At 35.2% G+C, this 17,798-nt stretch overlaps 1 protein-coding gene across 1 annotated transcript in view; it reads right to left on the reverse strand.

The window, feature by feature from the left end:
* LOC111055663 (agrin) overlaps positions 1 to 17,798 on the reverse strand; it is a 363,044-nt gene that overhangs the window by 36,958 nt on the left and 308,288 nt on the right. The window contains exons 6-7 of the mRNA XM_039423653.1: positions 8,391 to 8,627; positions 4,728 to 4,943 (exon numbers count right to left, since the gene is read on the reverse strand). Of these exons, the coding sequence (XP_039279587.1) occupies positions 4,728 to 4,943; positions 8,391 to 8,627 (453 nt within the window). The remainder of the gene's footprint in view (positions 1 to 4,727; positions 4,944 to 8,390; positions 8,628 to 17,798) is intronic.

Below are 17,798 nucleotides of genomic sequence, written 5' to 3' on the forward strand. Positions count from 1 at the left end.
GTTCTCGGTGCCTCATAGGCATGACCTGCCGAGATGGTCTGCGATCAACAAGGAAGTCCAGAGAGCAAACAACGAGAACTTCATTCTTTGCAAAAAATTTAAAAATGTTTCATTTGTTAATATAACCAATATAGGAAGAAGATTCCATACATCAAATGGCCTTCATTTGAACTCTTTAGGCAAAAAGTTTGTCTCTCAAAAGATTTTAGAATTGGTGCATCAGCTAGCCAACACAACGGAACTAGTTCTTGACCCAATCCCCTTGAAACACAATAACGTCAATCATTTTTTAGGGCACAATCTGATGAAATAAGATCAAGTAGAAGTGATAGTGATTGTATGAATCCAAACAACAAGGGTTATCCTAGCTTAGAAACAAACAAAAGCAAAACAACAAATTTGAAGAAAATAAAAATGTTTTTAATAAATATTTGTTCTCTAAGATCCAAACTAAATCAACTAGAGCTAATCTTATCAGATAATTCTACTGATGTTGTGTGTATCAATGAGCATTGGCTTAGTAATGATGAAATTAAACTTTATGTTCCAAGTGGTTTCACCCTAGCTGCCTCGTACTGCAGGTCTCCCCCACTCACACATGGTGGCTCATCCATATTAGTCAAAAACTCAATTAAATATAGTTCTATGAATGTTAGTAACTTTTGCGTAGAGAAGGTTTTCGAAATATCAGCCATAAAACTCGTTCACAATAAAGGTATAATAATAAGTGTATACAGAACACCGGACTCCAATATTCAGGACTTTCTCAGCAAGCTAGAAGAAGTTTTAAATTATATCACTGAGAAATCCTACTCTTTCATTGCAATTGCTGGAGACTTTAATCTTAACATTCTTGAATTACATAGACCTGAAATCCAACAATTTTTAAATGTCATGAGATCCTTTAATCTGTATAACGTGCACTCCCTACCAACAAGAGGAAAAGCAAGCTTGGACAATATATATACATGTGTTAAGTCCGAACGTATTGAGTGAAAACTGTATGATCAGGATCTGATATCAGACCATGCAGGTATATTTGCTGATCTCTCCGTAGATATTGTCAGAAATTTTAAAAATAATAACAATGAGACAGAAATCCATAAAAGACGTCTCATTACAACTAATAGGCTTAATAACTACAAAAAATGTCTCTCTAGTTATAACTGGTCATACATATGCAATGTCTGTGATACAAATTCTGTGATGTCTATGTTTATTAATGTTTTAAAATCCTATTTTGATATACACTGTCCTGTAATTAATTATAAGCCAAAGTCTAAATCTAGTCAGAAAAACTGGTACACGCCTGAATTAAAGCTCATGAGGGAGCACCTAATGATGCTGTATAATGTTTGGAAGATAACTAATACTGAAAATGCTAAAGTTATATTTAAGAATTACAAAAAACAATATTGTATGGCTATTGATAGAGCGAAAATTATGGCAAATGATGATGTTATCTGTAAATCCTCTAATAGGAGTAGAGCAGCATGGAAAATTGTAAAGAAGGAAATAGGAAATGACTCAGCTCCTCAAAAAATTAATATTTCACCAGACATACTCAATGACTTCTTTGTTAATGTGCCAAATACTGTATCCAAAGATCTAAACTAATCTTCGGTGACCTATGCTGAACTATTGCATAATTTTAAGTTTGCTGAGGGTATTAATAGCAGCACTCTTGAATTCTCATTTAAAGTGGTCAAACCTGAAACTGTGATATCCATTGTGAATAATTTAAGCTCCTCAAAAAGTGAAGACTGTTTTGGTCTATCGAATTTTATTTTAAAAAATATAATTGAATCAATTTTGACATCATTAACTCTGATGATAAATATAGTCTTACTCACTGGTCAATTCCCCGATTGTTTGAAACTATCTTTGCTCAGCCCAATCTTCAAGAAAGGTGATCGAGAATTACCAGAAAATTACAGGCCAATAGCAATTGTACCTATCATACGTACGAATACTTCTCAATCAACAAATTGCTGAATGTAAACCAATTTGGTTTCAGATCTGACTGTTCAACAGCAATGGCCGTTGAAAAACTAGTCAATTTCATCCTGGATGAGTTTGAAAAGAGAATGGTTGTAGGGGGAAAAATGCTAGACTTGAGTAAGGCTTTCGACATTATACCACATAATATTCTCTGTAGGAAGCTTGAATACTATGGGGTCAGAAACAAAGAGCTTAAATTGATCGAAGACTACCTTAGCAATAGATATCAAATTGTTAAACTTAATGATGAAGGATCTGAAGCAAAGAAAGTATTGGCTGGAGTGCCGCAAGGTTCAGTCCTTGGACCTTTTCTGTTTTTGGTCTTTGTTAATGATTTTAATGATAATGTACCTTGTTTTTCTGTGCTATATGCTGATGACACCACCATTCTTAGTGCCAACAAGAGTGTAGACAATGTGGTGGACAGTTTAGATGCATCAATTGCAAGTTGTAAAGAGTGGTATAGTGCGAATTGCATGGTTCTCAATGAGGGAAAGACAGAAAATATAATTTTCACACTTAGAAATAACTTAAGCGATATCCACCAAACATGTATGAAACCTGTCAAACTATTAGGCATTGTATTGGATAGTAAATTAAGCTGGTGTAGTCACATTGAGCACTTATGCAAAAAGCTATCAAGAGTCATTTTTCTCTTAAGAAAACTAAAATCCTGCGTTAGTTGTGATACTTTGATTCTTACTTATTATGGTTTGTTCCACTCGCAACTAAACTATGGTCTTAGACTTTGGGGTAATAGTAGTGAGGTGAAAAAAGCATTTGTATGGCAAAAAAGAGCTATTCGTTGTATTGCTGGTTTGAAGAGTCAGGAAACATGTAGGAACAGCTTCATAGATTTGAATATAATGACCCTTCCATCTATGTATATCTATGTCAATTTAATATATGTAGAAAAAAATATGAAATTTTTCCATAGACATAGCCATCAACATGAGTATCAGACCAGACACCGAGAAAACCTAGTAACTCCAAGTATCAGGCTACACAAGTCACACAGAAGTCACAAGTATCAGCAATATATTTTGTTCAATAAACTACCTCAATCAATCAGAAACCTGCCATATAAAGTATTTGCGCTTACTGTATCATACTGGCTGAAAAAACAAGCATTTTATTCAATTGAAGAATTTCTCGCCCATGACTTGAGAAGTTTGACGTACCGGTATGGTTGATGTATCAGCAATAGTTTTTGATAGATGTTTTCTGATTTATACTTCAAGTATGTTTTATGTTTGTAATTTATGTTTCAACATGCATACATGTTAATTATGTTTCTTGCATACTTAATGTTTATGACTATTTGACAGCTTATTGAATAATATGCTCATTTTAATTGATTCTTTTTGACTCGACTGTAATATAAGTCTTAATTAGATTAGTGACTACGACCTATTGTACGCTAGTATAAGATAAACTTGTACTGTACTTAATGGCGAATAAAAATCTTGAATCTTGAATCTTGAATCTTGAATGATTTAAACATTGATTCATATGTCTGATACGTTTTTAGTAATATTAGTATAGGATGTCAGAATAAGTCAATGCACAATCATCATGGAACTTTAGTAGGTACTGAAGTTAATTTGAAGCTTATTCACTTGAAACAATGAATCTCATTCACTTGAACAAATACATTTCTTGATGAAGGCGAATTGATAAAAAACTCAAATGCAAAACGTCCCGATATAAGAGTGGTAGTGATAAAACTCATATGAATAGATGAACCGAGAAAAACCGAAAAAACAAGTTTATTAATACTGATGATTCAATTGAAATACACGCTGATTGATGTTTTCGGAGGGATAAGAATTAATAATTTGAGATTGAACAAAGAAAATCAGCCATCAACGATCAAACGAGAAAGAAAAAATCAAATAACTTGTTACAAAAAACCTTTTGAAACCTCCCCTCGAAAAGATCAATTGCCATTGGTAGTGGAAGGATTCGAGTATTGAATGGCCTTTCTATTTATTTGTTTTTTACGGCCTGTGAATTAGCCGCTGGTCGCGAAGCAATCAGACACAGTCAAAAGGATGATTGCAATCTCTGACAACAGAGCAGTCTTCAATTTGGTGTCACTGAGCTAAGCCAGCCGCACAAACGACAAGTGTTTTGATCAAAAACGCGTTTCATCTCGGCTTCCAGTTGTTTGATGTAGGGAGATCTCTCAAGCCAACTCATCATTAGTTAGCTTCTATATTTCCTGCCTGACACCCTGGCCAACTCAATGAGGACTAATATAATAGGATGATGATTCACTGGTTAAACAGTAATCTAAGAGAACATTTATTATGAAACCTTGTTTCTATAGAAAGGTTATTTAAGAAATATTATTTGAACCTTCAGACAAAGAATTAGAAAAAAATGAATGGTATTGACAAGTAGGAAGGTTTGTAAAAAGAGGTCTGAAAATGTTCATGATAGTGTTAGTAGTTCAAACATTCATGTGGACATTCAATATTCATGATGAACTCGAATACGTTAGTTTGTCAAAGTATAGGCACGATTTCTGGTCTCTCAATTTATCAAGATTTTCTACCAAATAATTATGCCGTATAAGATAATTATATGATACATAAATGTAGCAAGGAGTAGCTAGGGTAGATTCTCACAAGCCTATTAGTAAATTCTGTGCTTGTAGGAAAACCTATTGTTATACTGTACTTTTAAAAAGATTCTGGGATTATTTTTCAAGCAATCCTTACCTGAACTGCATTTGCCTCTATAGATTATCCTGAGTTTCCTCCTGGTACGACAAGCTTCTTGATGGAGGTTACACTCATTTATGTACGTCTTGCCATCCGAGCCACAGACTGGCGTGAACTCCAACGGACAAGTGTCTCCGCATCTGCAAACTGGCTTCCTATCCTCATCCAGTTGACACACTTCCGGTTCAACACATTCTATATTCTCACAAGGATCTGAAATAATTAATTTATCACAATTAAAATGATAGAATAGATAATTCATTTCAACAATTATCACTAATCATAGATGATGATTATCATATGATTGTTAGAGATGAAATAAGGTTAACCTTGATTTAATTTGCATTAAGGCTCTTACCGTAAGACAGGCTTATTATTTATAATGCTTTTTTCTTACATGGGGAGGAATGAAAGCAGTTATATTGAAGGAAGAGTGCAATTGGTTTTTTTGAGGTGATGAGCAGCTTCAGGCTTGGGAGATGCTGGAGACGATGGGTGACGATGGAGAACTAGGTGGGTCACGATGAGGATGTGAGGTAAGCATAGTAGTGTTCCCCACTGTTCGTCTAACAAATTTGAAAAAAGTCTACATGATTTGTATAGCGTACAAAGCGAATAGAGTATATAAATTATATTCTATAATAGAGCCTATATAATATTTCATCCTCTGCGAATATGATTTTTGGAACGGCCATCATATAATTTGATATGATTTTTGACTTTTGTGTAAGCTTCTCTATAAGGAGAGTCAAGAAGTTGCAGATTGGATTGTTCAAAGAGGACTCAGAAAGTTCGAGCTTTCGATTGAAGACAGATTTATTAATGCCTGATTTTTGAAGAGACAGGTTCAAGTTTCTCAGAAAATTGATTTGAGGGCGAACAGGGAAGAGTTTTGAGGTGCGTTCATGCTGAAGTGAAATGATCGACGCGATAGCTCTCTTTATTGATGGGATATTAATTCATCATATTATTCAATAAAGGAATAAGAGTCTGCTACAGAAGATTTATATTCCTCTTTCCATCACATCTGCAGCCAGGCCGGAATAACTGAGTGTTTTCTAAGCTTCAAATTTCGATTAAAGCTGAGAACCTTCCATTTTCCAGTTCGCTAGGGAGGGAATTACGTTGGAGAACGTAACTGGCCATGAAAAGGTTCTCATTGGGTGGAAACCCTTCAAAAGGATGTATAAATGTGGTCATGAGGAAATGATAATTCTTCAAATGTGAATGGGGCTCCATTCATCTTCTCACTCTTTCACTCCTGCAATTTCACTTCAATTACTCGTTCTATAGACTGCAGAATAATATTGAGAATGTTTATTGAGTATTAATTCCTTTTCAATGATCAAAGCATTATTATTTTCTGATAAATCTCAACAAAAATTTGGTAGTTCTAAAGCAATTTTCCTAGTATATTCTGCCACGTTCTCACAAAATAGTCACAATTTAAGACAACTCCAAATTATTTTCAATATAGTGATTTGAGAATTGATGCCATGATCTAGTAGTTTAGAATCGATAATATGATGGTGAGAAATTGCAACATTTGTGAAGATCATGGTACATAAAGTAGACAGATTATTGGGGATAAGACTTATTTGGGCCAATAAAAAAATATCGTTGTCTATAGTATTTTTTAAGAGAATATCCAAATATTCAAATTAATGGAAAATTGAACACCTTGGGACTTGAAATCATTATTTTATTTTGATTATAACTATCATGATTGATGGTACTACCTACTAATACAAGAATCAAGCAAAGTTCATTCCTTAGTGTAATGCTATCAATTCATCAGTTTCCCTTTGCCCTTTCATACATTAAAGATTCTGATTTTCGAAAACGGTTTCAATTATTTTAGATGGCTATTGATTCTTTCTATTTCTCAAATTCAACGTACATAATTTTATTAAATCTCTTCTCGTATGCTTTGATTTGATATCTTGTACTATTTGACAATTTGACAGCAGTAGCAAGTAGCAACTGGTGATATCTCGAGTTGCATATCATTGCATTGGATAATGCGAGATTGAATAGCATTTGGAATGTAGAGTTGATTCACTGTAGTTCAGTTATGTTGGAGTGACTTGTCCTCAACTCAAAAGCTGAAATATAGAGTTCAAGAGTCACTTTCCCCAAAAATGTTGTAAATGTTCTCCAGAACTGAAATTCTAGTTTAAACCATCAGTTATTGAAACACATATAATATATACGACCATACATTGATTAAACGGGTTTAATAGTTAAATCAACTTTGGAGAAAGCGACTGAAAATAGAATGTAACACGATATAATCTCATTCTCGAATTGACAAATTTTTTCCTGAAAATATGTAATTGGTAAGGAATTCCCTCTCCAACAAGAGATTGAATTAATTGATTCCTCTTTTGAAAAAGAGTGATTTCCATACCTGCGCTGATTGCGGATGTAAATTAACTTTGAAAGATACACTCTCCCAGCTAGGTGAATACAGAACGGTGTGGTGATACTAATTACTGAGGAAGAGACTAGAATATAATGGAGGCTGAGTAATAGTAAGGAAATGGCGGTTGAAGCGAATTATTGCATGCACCCTTTCTTCCGACATGTTGCGGGGAAGCTTGCGCTTAATGGGTTACACTACACGTTTTGCTGGCGGGATTTGTTTCAGCAAGACTCCAACCTACACCATCCCTATACTAGGCTGCTGCTGCTGCTGCTGCATCAACATGGAGCAAACAAAAACTATCAAGTTTTATCCCTTATCTACAAAGAACATACTCTCCGAAATCCTTCTCTAAGCTTGCCATTTTTGCTGATCACTTTTTGCTCAGCGCCTGCTTTTTGCTGACTTGGCTGGATCCGCACGCTCTCAGCAGGTGGATACTCATCATGCAGGCTTTAGGTTTTTTATGGGTTTGTATTTTTGATGATTGAAAATGTTCTTATGGGAAATATACACATGTTTCAATACTTCTACTTCTCACAATATCTTAAATTTATTTCGTCATTATGAGGGTACTGGGATGAGATGAGAATGGAAATAGTGTGGGAAAGATTTGTTATTGATTATGGTGTCCCAATGATTTGTCAGAATATTATTTCAATCATATATATAGTTTGATTGTGATTGTAGGGATTCATAGTGATTGGGTAATCCAGACTTAGCCAGAAAAGTGGACGATTTGAAATAGCTCGCATGCTATGTATACTCTTAAACACAAAAATTTAATTGTATTATTCCAATGTGTGAATGCTCCAATTAAATAAAAATAATTGGAGAATCAACTAACAATGTATGAAAATTAAATCCATCACTGAGAAATGGCAACTATTTCCACTGAAACTTCTGGTAACTTTATGACTGATTGTTCTCACTTCTCATAGGCATTTAACGTGGAATCAAGAGTGTGAATGATTGTACCGTGTGGAATATGTGTAAGAAAACCTCCGCAATGAAGAAGGTTCTTGAAGATGTGCTCTTGAAGGCTGAGTGTGAAAAAAGTTTGAGTGATTCTTCTTGAAATGCTTCAGATATGTATGAAACGATAATCTTTACTCCTTTACACAGTTTATGAACAATGTAAATGGATATGGAACAAGTTCAACAATAAAAAGAGGAAAGTGAATCTTGGAAAAATTGGAGAAAGACATGAAATAATACGATTATAGATGACTTACCGCAGGCACCATGCAGCTTGAGACTGATATCCCGCCCCTCGGTACAAGCCGCCTTGCGCATATGACACAGATCTCGGTAGTCTCGATTGTCGCTGGCGCAGAGTGGCCTGGAGGCGGCATGATCGCCGTACTGGGGGCAGCGCTGGGGGCAGACGCAGGTCGGCTCGCCGGACGAGTGATCGACGACGCAACGAGCGCCCGGCGGGCATTCCTTCTTGAGGCACGGGTCGACCGAATCTGCCGGAAACACATAGCATCCGTCACTCACTCGCCAAATACCCAACATCAACCACACTGACAATAGCATGCCTACAGCTGACCACATCTTTCACTAGTCACTTGATGGAAACATCAAGCTAAAAACTGTGCAATCATGATAATTGTGCACAAAAATAATCTTTCAAATATTAATATTTTTGAATGAGAAAGGTTATAGTCGTCTTCTCAAAAATCTAGGTTTTCACCATCTGAAATTTAATCATGGAATAATACATTATTTTCAATCTGACAAGTGAACATCATAAGGACACTGCTTACCAATGAATTCTGTTCGGCAGGACAGAAACAGAATACCATTGTGGGAGTTGAAATATGAAAGGCAGGTTGAAAATGAGTGAACACTGCAACGGTATTCTTTCTCTGTCCTAGAAATTATTTGGGAATCACGCAGGTCTACTACTCTAGGAATGATTCTGTTTTCTTTGTGGTATTGTTAGGGTAAATTCAATCTTGGTTATTTTTACCATATAGATCAATATTTATTTGACAAATAATTAAAGAATTACGCTGCTGCGTTTTAAACGGTTTTGAAACTGGTACTATTTTCCAATATCATACACTTAATAAAACAAATTTGAATTGCATAACCGAAAACTATGACAAATGAACTTCATGAGCTAAAAGGGAAGAAATGAATTGAGATAGTCTATTCCAGTGAAACACATTATGCATTGAGCTGTACAGACTGTTCGTATTTGGCAGTTTTCAAATACGGGTTTGACATCTCTTATTGGAAAAGGTATGACACCTTTCATTTTTGAAACTACTTCTAAGTCTTTCTTTTCTATCTAACTGCACAATATAGTGCAGTTCCACCGCCGTTGTTGATCATGATCATCGAGTCCATTGACTCGAAGTTTAATAAATTGTTGAAATCTTCTTAATTACTTTTTAAAAGAATAATAAAAAATAAAAATAAAACTATAAATTCTAGCTAATTTTTTTCACATTATTGCCTCATAAGGATGAATTTTCATTCTAGCACATATCAAAAGTACAGGTTTTCATTCTAACTCATATCAGTAGTACAGGTATGGAATAAAAAATTGGTGCGTCAAAGAAGCTGACGAGAGAAAAAGTGACGCAATCAACTACTGTCGGGGTTATCTGGGTGACAGGTCGACCTCCTCCCATCCCTTGCAGAGGTGTGCACTGAGGAAGGGGAAGGGGGAAGGTGAAGGACTGATGGCTGGTCTCCTCATCAGGACCAGAAAATATCTTGTCTCATTTGTAAGGCTCAAGAACGGCTGAAAAAAGCCGTCCACTGAAGCCGGATCCACTATGCGATGATCCAAACTTTTTGCTAGTTTCTAAATGATTCTTCACTAATGTGATTCTTGACCACACTTGAAAGTTTCCATGAATTATTACAGAACAATTAAATTGAATGAAAAAGACTAAGATATTGTCAAAAAACCACTGATTTATTGAAATTAGAAAGACCGGTTTCGGTTATTACACCATTGTCAATCTCTGATAAACTAAAACTAAATACAAGAGCAGCAGAATTTATACTAGTAGGCGAGTACTGCTATTGGTCGAGGGCATGAACGCCTGCCATTGGCCTAGCTAGACAGTCTCCTCCCCCTCAACGGTGTGACAAAATGGCGGCTTAAGCAACAGAATCGCCATGATAATAAAATTTACTTTTTAGTACAAAAAAAGAACCAAGAAAACAAATGTGAAAGATAATAGAACAAATATGTAAATGGAAAAACTATTGACTAATGTATGCTTACATGTTTATGATAAAACTAAATTTGTAGTGTTGTACGACTAAAATATTCAATAACATTTACTCATCAGGAGTAATTCCAGAAGATTGGTTGAAGTCAGAATTCGTCACACTTCCCAAAAAAGCAAGTTCTAAAACCTGTGGTGACTTCAGGACTATCAGTTTGATGAGCCATCTCTTGAAGATATTCCTCAAAATAATGCACAGAAGGATATATAGGCTTTGTGAAGAGCAGATTTCACCAAACCAATTTGGGTTTGTGAATGCTGTTGGAACAAGAGAGGCTCTATTTAGTGTTCAAGTATTGTTCCAAAGGTGCAGAGATGTCAGTTGTGATGTATTTGCATGCTTGATTGATTATGAGAAGGCTTTTGACAGGGTTCAACATGTTAAAATGATTGACATACTCAAGGCAATAGGAATGAATAACAAAGACTTGAATATAATCGCAAACTTGTACTGGAATCAGACAGCAGTTTTGAGAGTTGATGGCAGCCACACTGATGAAGTGAAAATATTGAGAGGGGTGCGTCAGGGTTGTGTTTTGTCTCCTATTTTGTTTAATTTGTACTCTGAGTTTATTTTTCGAGAAGCACTCAGTGATATGGAAGAAGGAATCATGATAAATGGTGCAAATTTGAATAATATACGATATGCGGATGATACCATCATGTTTGCAGATAGTCTTGAAGGATTACAACAGTTGATGGACAGTGTAACAAGAATAAGCTCACAGTATGGTTTAGAAATAGACACAAAGAAAACAAAACTTCTGATAGTGAGTAAAGAGAACATTGCTGGAGCCAACCTTTACATCGATCAAGTTAGGGTAGAAAGAGTGAAGCAGTACAATTATCTAGGAACAATTATTAATGAGAAGTGGGATAACTCTCAAGAAATCCGGTGTCGCATCGAAAAAGCCCGTTCAGTGTTTGTTAAAATGAGCTCACTCTTCAAATCCCACAATTTGTCTTTAGAAATGAAGCTCCGACTCATGCGTTGCTACATTTTCTCTGTTTTGCTGTATGGTGTGGAAACCTGGACTCTGAACAAAAAAATCACCAGAAGACTTGAAGCATTTGAACTATGGCTTTACAGAAGAATTTTAAGGATATCTTGGACACAAAAAGTCACGAACGCAGAAGTACTACAGCACATGAGAAAGGGAGCAGAGTTGGTAAACACCATAAAATGCCGGAGACTCCAATACCTCGGACATATAATGAGGAACACAGAAAGGTACGGGCTACTCCAAGAGATCCTTCAAGGCAAGATAAACAGCAAGAGAAAACCGGGTCGAAGAAGAATATCTTGGTTGGCAAATCTAAGGAAGTGGTTCGGTAAAACATCAGTAGAACTCTTCCGAATCGCAACCAACAAAATCAAGATAGCCATGCTGATAGCCAACATCCGGAACGGATAGGCACTTAGAGAAGAAGAATAATCCATCAGGTAAGTAATGCTTTAACACAATCATTTTTCAACTGAAAATGACGAACGGATACATGGTTATGGGCCTCGAATGGAAAAATATTCAAAACTATTTATATAGTTCAAAAACCCAGACCTTGATTTGCAGGCACAAAATCCGACTGCTTGTATAACATGGAGGTAAAATCATAATATTATAACCTTCATGATGGAACGTGGCCTTCAAGTTAAAACACATATTTTATCTCATACAATGGAAATTTCATTACTTCATCATTAGATCTAATAATTGAATCCACGTCTAAAATTTCCAACTCTGCCAAATAATATTAAACATTACATAGTTTAATGTCATCTATGGCAAATCAGTACACACAATTTAATTTGAACATTGTTGTCGATGAATGCCCATGATAACAGTGAATCCCATATAATCTGTTTCAGGCACCAGGAATCTGTTCCGTAGGCACTCGTTTTCATTCTGGATTGGAACATCTAACACATGCAAACGCTTAGCAAGGATTTATTTGAAAAGTTGTCAGATTGATAAATTATTCTGCATCAGATTCCCGATTGTGAAAGTGTGAGAGATTAATAAATGAAAAATAAATATTTATCAAATTCGGTGAAACGTCAGTCATGTGCAATATCTGATTCCACTTCCTTTATCGAATCAGTGGATGGCGGCGGTGGTAATGTTTGTGATTGATGTTTGTTTCATTTCTAAGCTGCTGCATAACAGAAGTCAGCATAGTGCTCAAACCCTCTCACTCTGTCAGGACCAGAAAATAATAATTCTTTACCTTGCTGCTCAACCCTTCCACTATAGTCTGTGTGAAATGAGTTGAGACTTGGCCCTCCATCCGAAGAAATTACAAGGTTGCCAATTCGTGTAAAATTGAAACTTTCTCAAATTTCCAATTCAACGTCAGAATTGGATGTAGAATATCATCCCCGATATCCTAGTAGTGCTAACAAGTTTCAGGATTGAAGAATTAAAAGGGAATTAAACATTTATGATAAAATTGGAAACATTGCGAAGATTTGTTTTTCTTTTGAATATAACTTCTCTCAGAATCATGGGGCGTCGTAATGCGTAATAGTTTTATATAAAATTAACGGGGAGAATGTCTCCTTTCTATTGGTGTCTGGATGATTTTTATCCGACCTATAGTTATTTTGAATGAATGATTATGTTCGTCAATGTCGAGACATTTCGAGCAGAAAACATAAAATTTTAGACATGCTAGAAACTTTTTTGTTTCGAGAGATAAATGGGTGGTGAAAGCAAAAAAGTTTCTCAGATATGATTGAAATTAGTTTTCCAATTGTCAAAAGTAGTCGGAAGATCGTATTTAGTTCTCAAAGGAATTTTAAAGTTAGAAGAGCGGCTGCATGGTATATATGCATTGTGTACCAAATTGTATGCTAAAGGCTGGCAATTTACAAGATTATTTGACTGAATTATTTCAAATGCAAGCAGCTGATTGCCTCTAGGAAGGCTGTAATGAAACACCGCTTGGATTATTGAAGGCGAGGTTGTCATTTTCACTATTTATAATCATGTGTTTTGCAGTTGCTGAATTTTTCAATCGTTCTGTATTTTGATTTTGTTGATCCCAGCTAGTGATAGCATATGGTGGCATACCATTCAGCCGCTATCCTTGACTTTGAAACTCCTGAGAGGCCAAAATATGTTATTCCGAGTACGTTTGACAATTGAAAAAATAATTTCAATTATTTCTGAGAAACTTTCTCGCTTTCACCACCTACTTATCTTTTGAAACAAAAGAGTTTCTAGCATGTCGAAAATTTCATGTTTTCTGCCAGAATTGTCTCGACATTGACGAACATAATAATTGATTAGAAAATAAATATGGGTTGAATAAAAATGATCCAGACACCAATAGAAAGGAGATATTTTCCCCGTTAATTTGATATAAAATAATTTCGCATTACAACGCCCAATGATTCTGAGAAGTGATATTCAAAAGAAAAAGAAAACTTCGCGTTGATTCCAATTTTACCATGAAAGTTCAATTTCCTTTTAATCCTTCAACCCTGACACTTTTTTAGCACTACTAGGATATCGGGGATGATATTCTATATCCAATTCTGACGTTGAATTGGAAATTTGAGAAATTGCAATTTTACACGATTTGGCAACCCTGTAATTTCATCGGATGGAGTCTCAACTTGTTTTACAAAGACTATAATCATAAATCTATTAGAAATTTAATACTCAACATTATTTTTTTGTTATTGCCAATAAACATTTATCATTTTGAAAGCCAATTAAAGACTCATCTCATTGCAAATGCTAATGAATTCCTGTTATTTCTTTGCATTTGTATTACCATATTACTTATTTCTGTACTTGAAAATCCAAGTTGAGATAATAGGATTGTAACTTTTCAATCTTCACACCATATTATCACAATGGATATTAAGAGTGTAATAGTTTGATCGAATACTGGTAATAGACTATCACAGTCGATATATAGCATAATACTACATCTTAACGATACTACTTTAGATATTATTTAGATATTAAGCTACTCAAATCCCCTACAAACTAGATTTCGTGGTTGGTACATTTGGATAATTCAATTAGTTATATTATTTCAATTTGTAACTATCTGAATTTTTTAAACGTTCCTCAATTTTTATGGATGAACAATGCTTCATATATTAAAATTTGAGCCATACCTATAGTAATTTTGATGCAAAATAGCTGTTACATTCGTCAGGGGTAGGATGAATAGGAAAGGAAAAGTCACGAATAATGTGAAAACATCCATATTTGCTGAGGGAAATCAATGAACTAATGTCAATGTGACAAGTTAATAATGTTTAGGTGATCTTTCAAGCTCTTATAAAAGTATCAATTCTCACTCTCCTCTGCAATAAAATAAACACATCAATTCCATCCCAACAATTATTATTCTTTGAAAACAAATATTGTTTGGAAGAACCATTTCAGCATTCTATTGTCAGCTTCAGTGAATTCCAGTATCATATTGGATTCGTTTTGAGTTGCAATGTTGACCCAGAGTCGATTTATTCGCGCTGCAGACTGTGCAAATGCAAACAAACAATGAAGCTATTATTTCCCATGATAAGTGATTATTTGATCCCCTCGCTGGGATAATCACTGGACGTGTATATTGAACAATGCCTCCTCATTCATGAGCTAATTTCGAAATTGATCGATAACGACTCAATTCCAAACACAAATTCTATAGTTTTAAGTGTATACATAATTGTGGAATTAAATTTATTTGTAAACAATGTCCCACAAGTAAACATGAGGAGAGAGATACAACTAAAGATAAACTGAAAACTGAGTATATTGAGCAACACTTCGAAATAGAGCGTTTATTATCAGATTCTGAGTGTAATTGGGATAAACTAGTAACTAATAAGTGGTGAATATCGTATTGTAAGTTTTTGTACAGTAATATAATTAAGTTGCCCAATTACCACATTTCGAATATTTTTGGGCAGTTGAAGGCTATATTGAAAAAACAATATTTGCATATTTGCATAGTATGAGTGGTTTAGTGGTGCATATGCATACTGTGATAGTGAAGCTACTCAATTATCAAAAATATATCAGTAAAGTAGTTAGAACCTTTTGTGTGTAAGTCGGTCAGTGTGGATGGTGGTGGTTGAGAGAGACTTAGAAGGGAGGGGAGACAATCCAAGTTTCTAGTGAACTAGAACCAGGACCAGGACCAGGACCAGGACTACCATTATTCACCGACGCGCAACACACTGCGACAGATGAGCCTATAAAATGTGGCGCGTGCGATGCAGTGCGGGTGCGGTGGCCCGCCACAGGCTTCTCTATAAATCCTCGTCATTGCCACAGTGGAGACTACTCCGTTCCAATATGCGCGACGACAAAATTTATACACGGCAACCGACTGCATCATGCCTGCCGGCAGGCGGCCGCTGCTTGCTCTCAACGCACACCACACACAAACACCAAATTGAGCAACTCTTCAGTGCTCTCTGTAACTGATCTAGCCAAGAATAAGATCTCAAGACACTCAGTGGTTAAAGACAGTGAAATTGTAAGTTTTTACTTGGCAACACAGACCTAACGAAAGTCAACTACAACCTCAGACGAGGTACTAATATGATTGGATACTTTTTTCATGAAGTAGAGTATTTTGAATTTTGGTACTAATATGATTGGATATTTTTTCTGACAGATCTTCTCTCACAAAGTTATTGAGGCAACGTGGGAGTGTAAATGCATTTAATATTCAATATATGGCATACGAGGATGCTCAATAAATTTATGTTTGAACTCGAGTGCCTCAGGTCAATAAAGCATAATCCTTCAAAGAAATTCAGTTTGGGATCCACCTTAATCAAGTAATTAAATACGAAAATTTACATTTCCAGCATGAATAATTTTTCAAGTTATTGCGACTTGAATAAAGTTTCTATGATAATAAAGTGACGAAATATTTTTTCGAAATATTCGTATCCATTATTATTTAAGTGGAAACAATGAAAAGTAATTAGCAAGAGTTGGAGAGGGTTGTCAACTGTAAAGGCTTTTAAAAAAGATTTCAGGAACATTTATATGAAGAAGTCACCATGTCACCATGCACTTATCGTTGAGAGCGATTCCATCTAATAAATTTTGAATTATTATGAATACATTTCCATTGCAATTCTTATTTAAATTTTCCAATGCAACTTCTTTACCAAGATATCCATCTCAAGTACTTTGAAATTTCTTCAAGTATTTCTTGAGTACTATGATTCAGAAATGTTCACTGAGTGACATCGATCTAGCCTGGTATATAATGTATAAGTTCACCGAACACTTCACCAAAAAATTAATTGTGAATGGATCAGAGTATGCAAATCTCATCAAGATCTTTAGATAATTCATGCATCGTGATAGATTTTGTAAGTATCTTATAATGTTATTAATTTTGATACACTATTGGATGAATTGTTTCATAAACTTGAAAACTTCTTTCTGAGTGAATGCTTGTGGAATGGGAAAAATAATTTAAAAGAAAAAACTTTTCATAATTCCGTTTATAGAATCTTTTATCAATTCTACTGATGATGATGTGATTATTGATAGTGGAAGGACTCATCTAAAGGCTGATTGATACATGTTTCGTTTGAAATGATTCAACAGCATGCATTATAATAACATTTTAAATTTAAATTCCCCCTACAATAATTATCATGAATTCAATAATCAGCATAAATTGTAACCTTGTACTTATTGCGATATTATCTAATTCAAATCTTATCAAGTCGTTCAAAATAGGCTGCAGCCTGACACACAATTACAGAGAAGCTCCAGGAGTTGTTTCAAATGTTGGAATTATGTTAATTTTCGATAGCAGCCCTAGAGTATCGAAGGCGTACCTTGTTTTCATAAATTTTTCATTAAACTCTGAATGGAAGGATATAGGCTCGGCAGACCACATTGAATTGAGTTGGAGCAGCGGTGGTGAAGCTCTTTTGTCTTGTGTTTTCGGTTCATTAGCATGGAGCCGGCGACCAGCGACGTCCCATTGTCATTTATTTTACATTTCGCACGGATTGTGTCCTCTGAGCCAACACTACACCCTCCAGTCCAACATCTATGCAAATTCATGTTTGCACACTGCGTGCAAACACAATTGAATATTCAGTAAATGTCAATAGACGAATAGTCAGAGAGGGAGGGTGCAAGTTCAGAAGATGCGAGAAAGAGAGAATGTGGAAAGTGAAAAGTGGAGTGTGAGGGAACATGTAGGATTCAGGAAGTCATAAGAGATGAAATTGTCTGTGCACTGTGTACGTTTGCATTCAACTTACATAGATTCAATCCCGAAGTGATATTTCGAAAATAACCGTGTAATATACTTATATTAGATGTGCTGTTTTATCAGGTAGATGGATGGATAATATTCTATAGATGGTTGTATTGTTCGTTA

Source organism: Nilaparvata lugens, chromosome 3, assembly GCF_014356525.2.
Source record: "Nilaparvata lugens isolate BPH chromosome 3, ASM1435652v1, whole genome shotgun sequence".
Taxonomy (NCBI): Eukaryota; Metazoa; Arthropoda; class Insecta; order Hemiptera; family Delphacidae; genus Nilaparvata; species Nilaparvata lugens.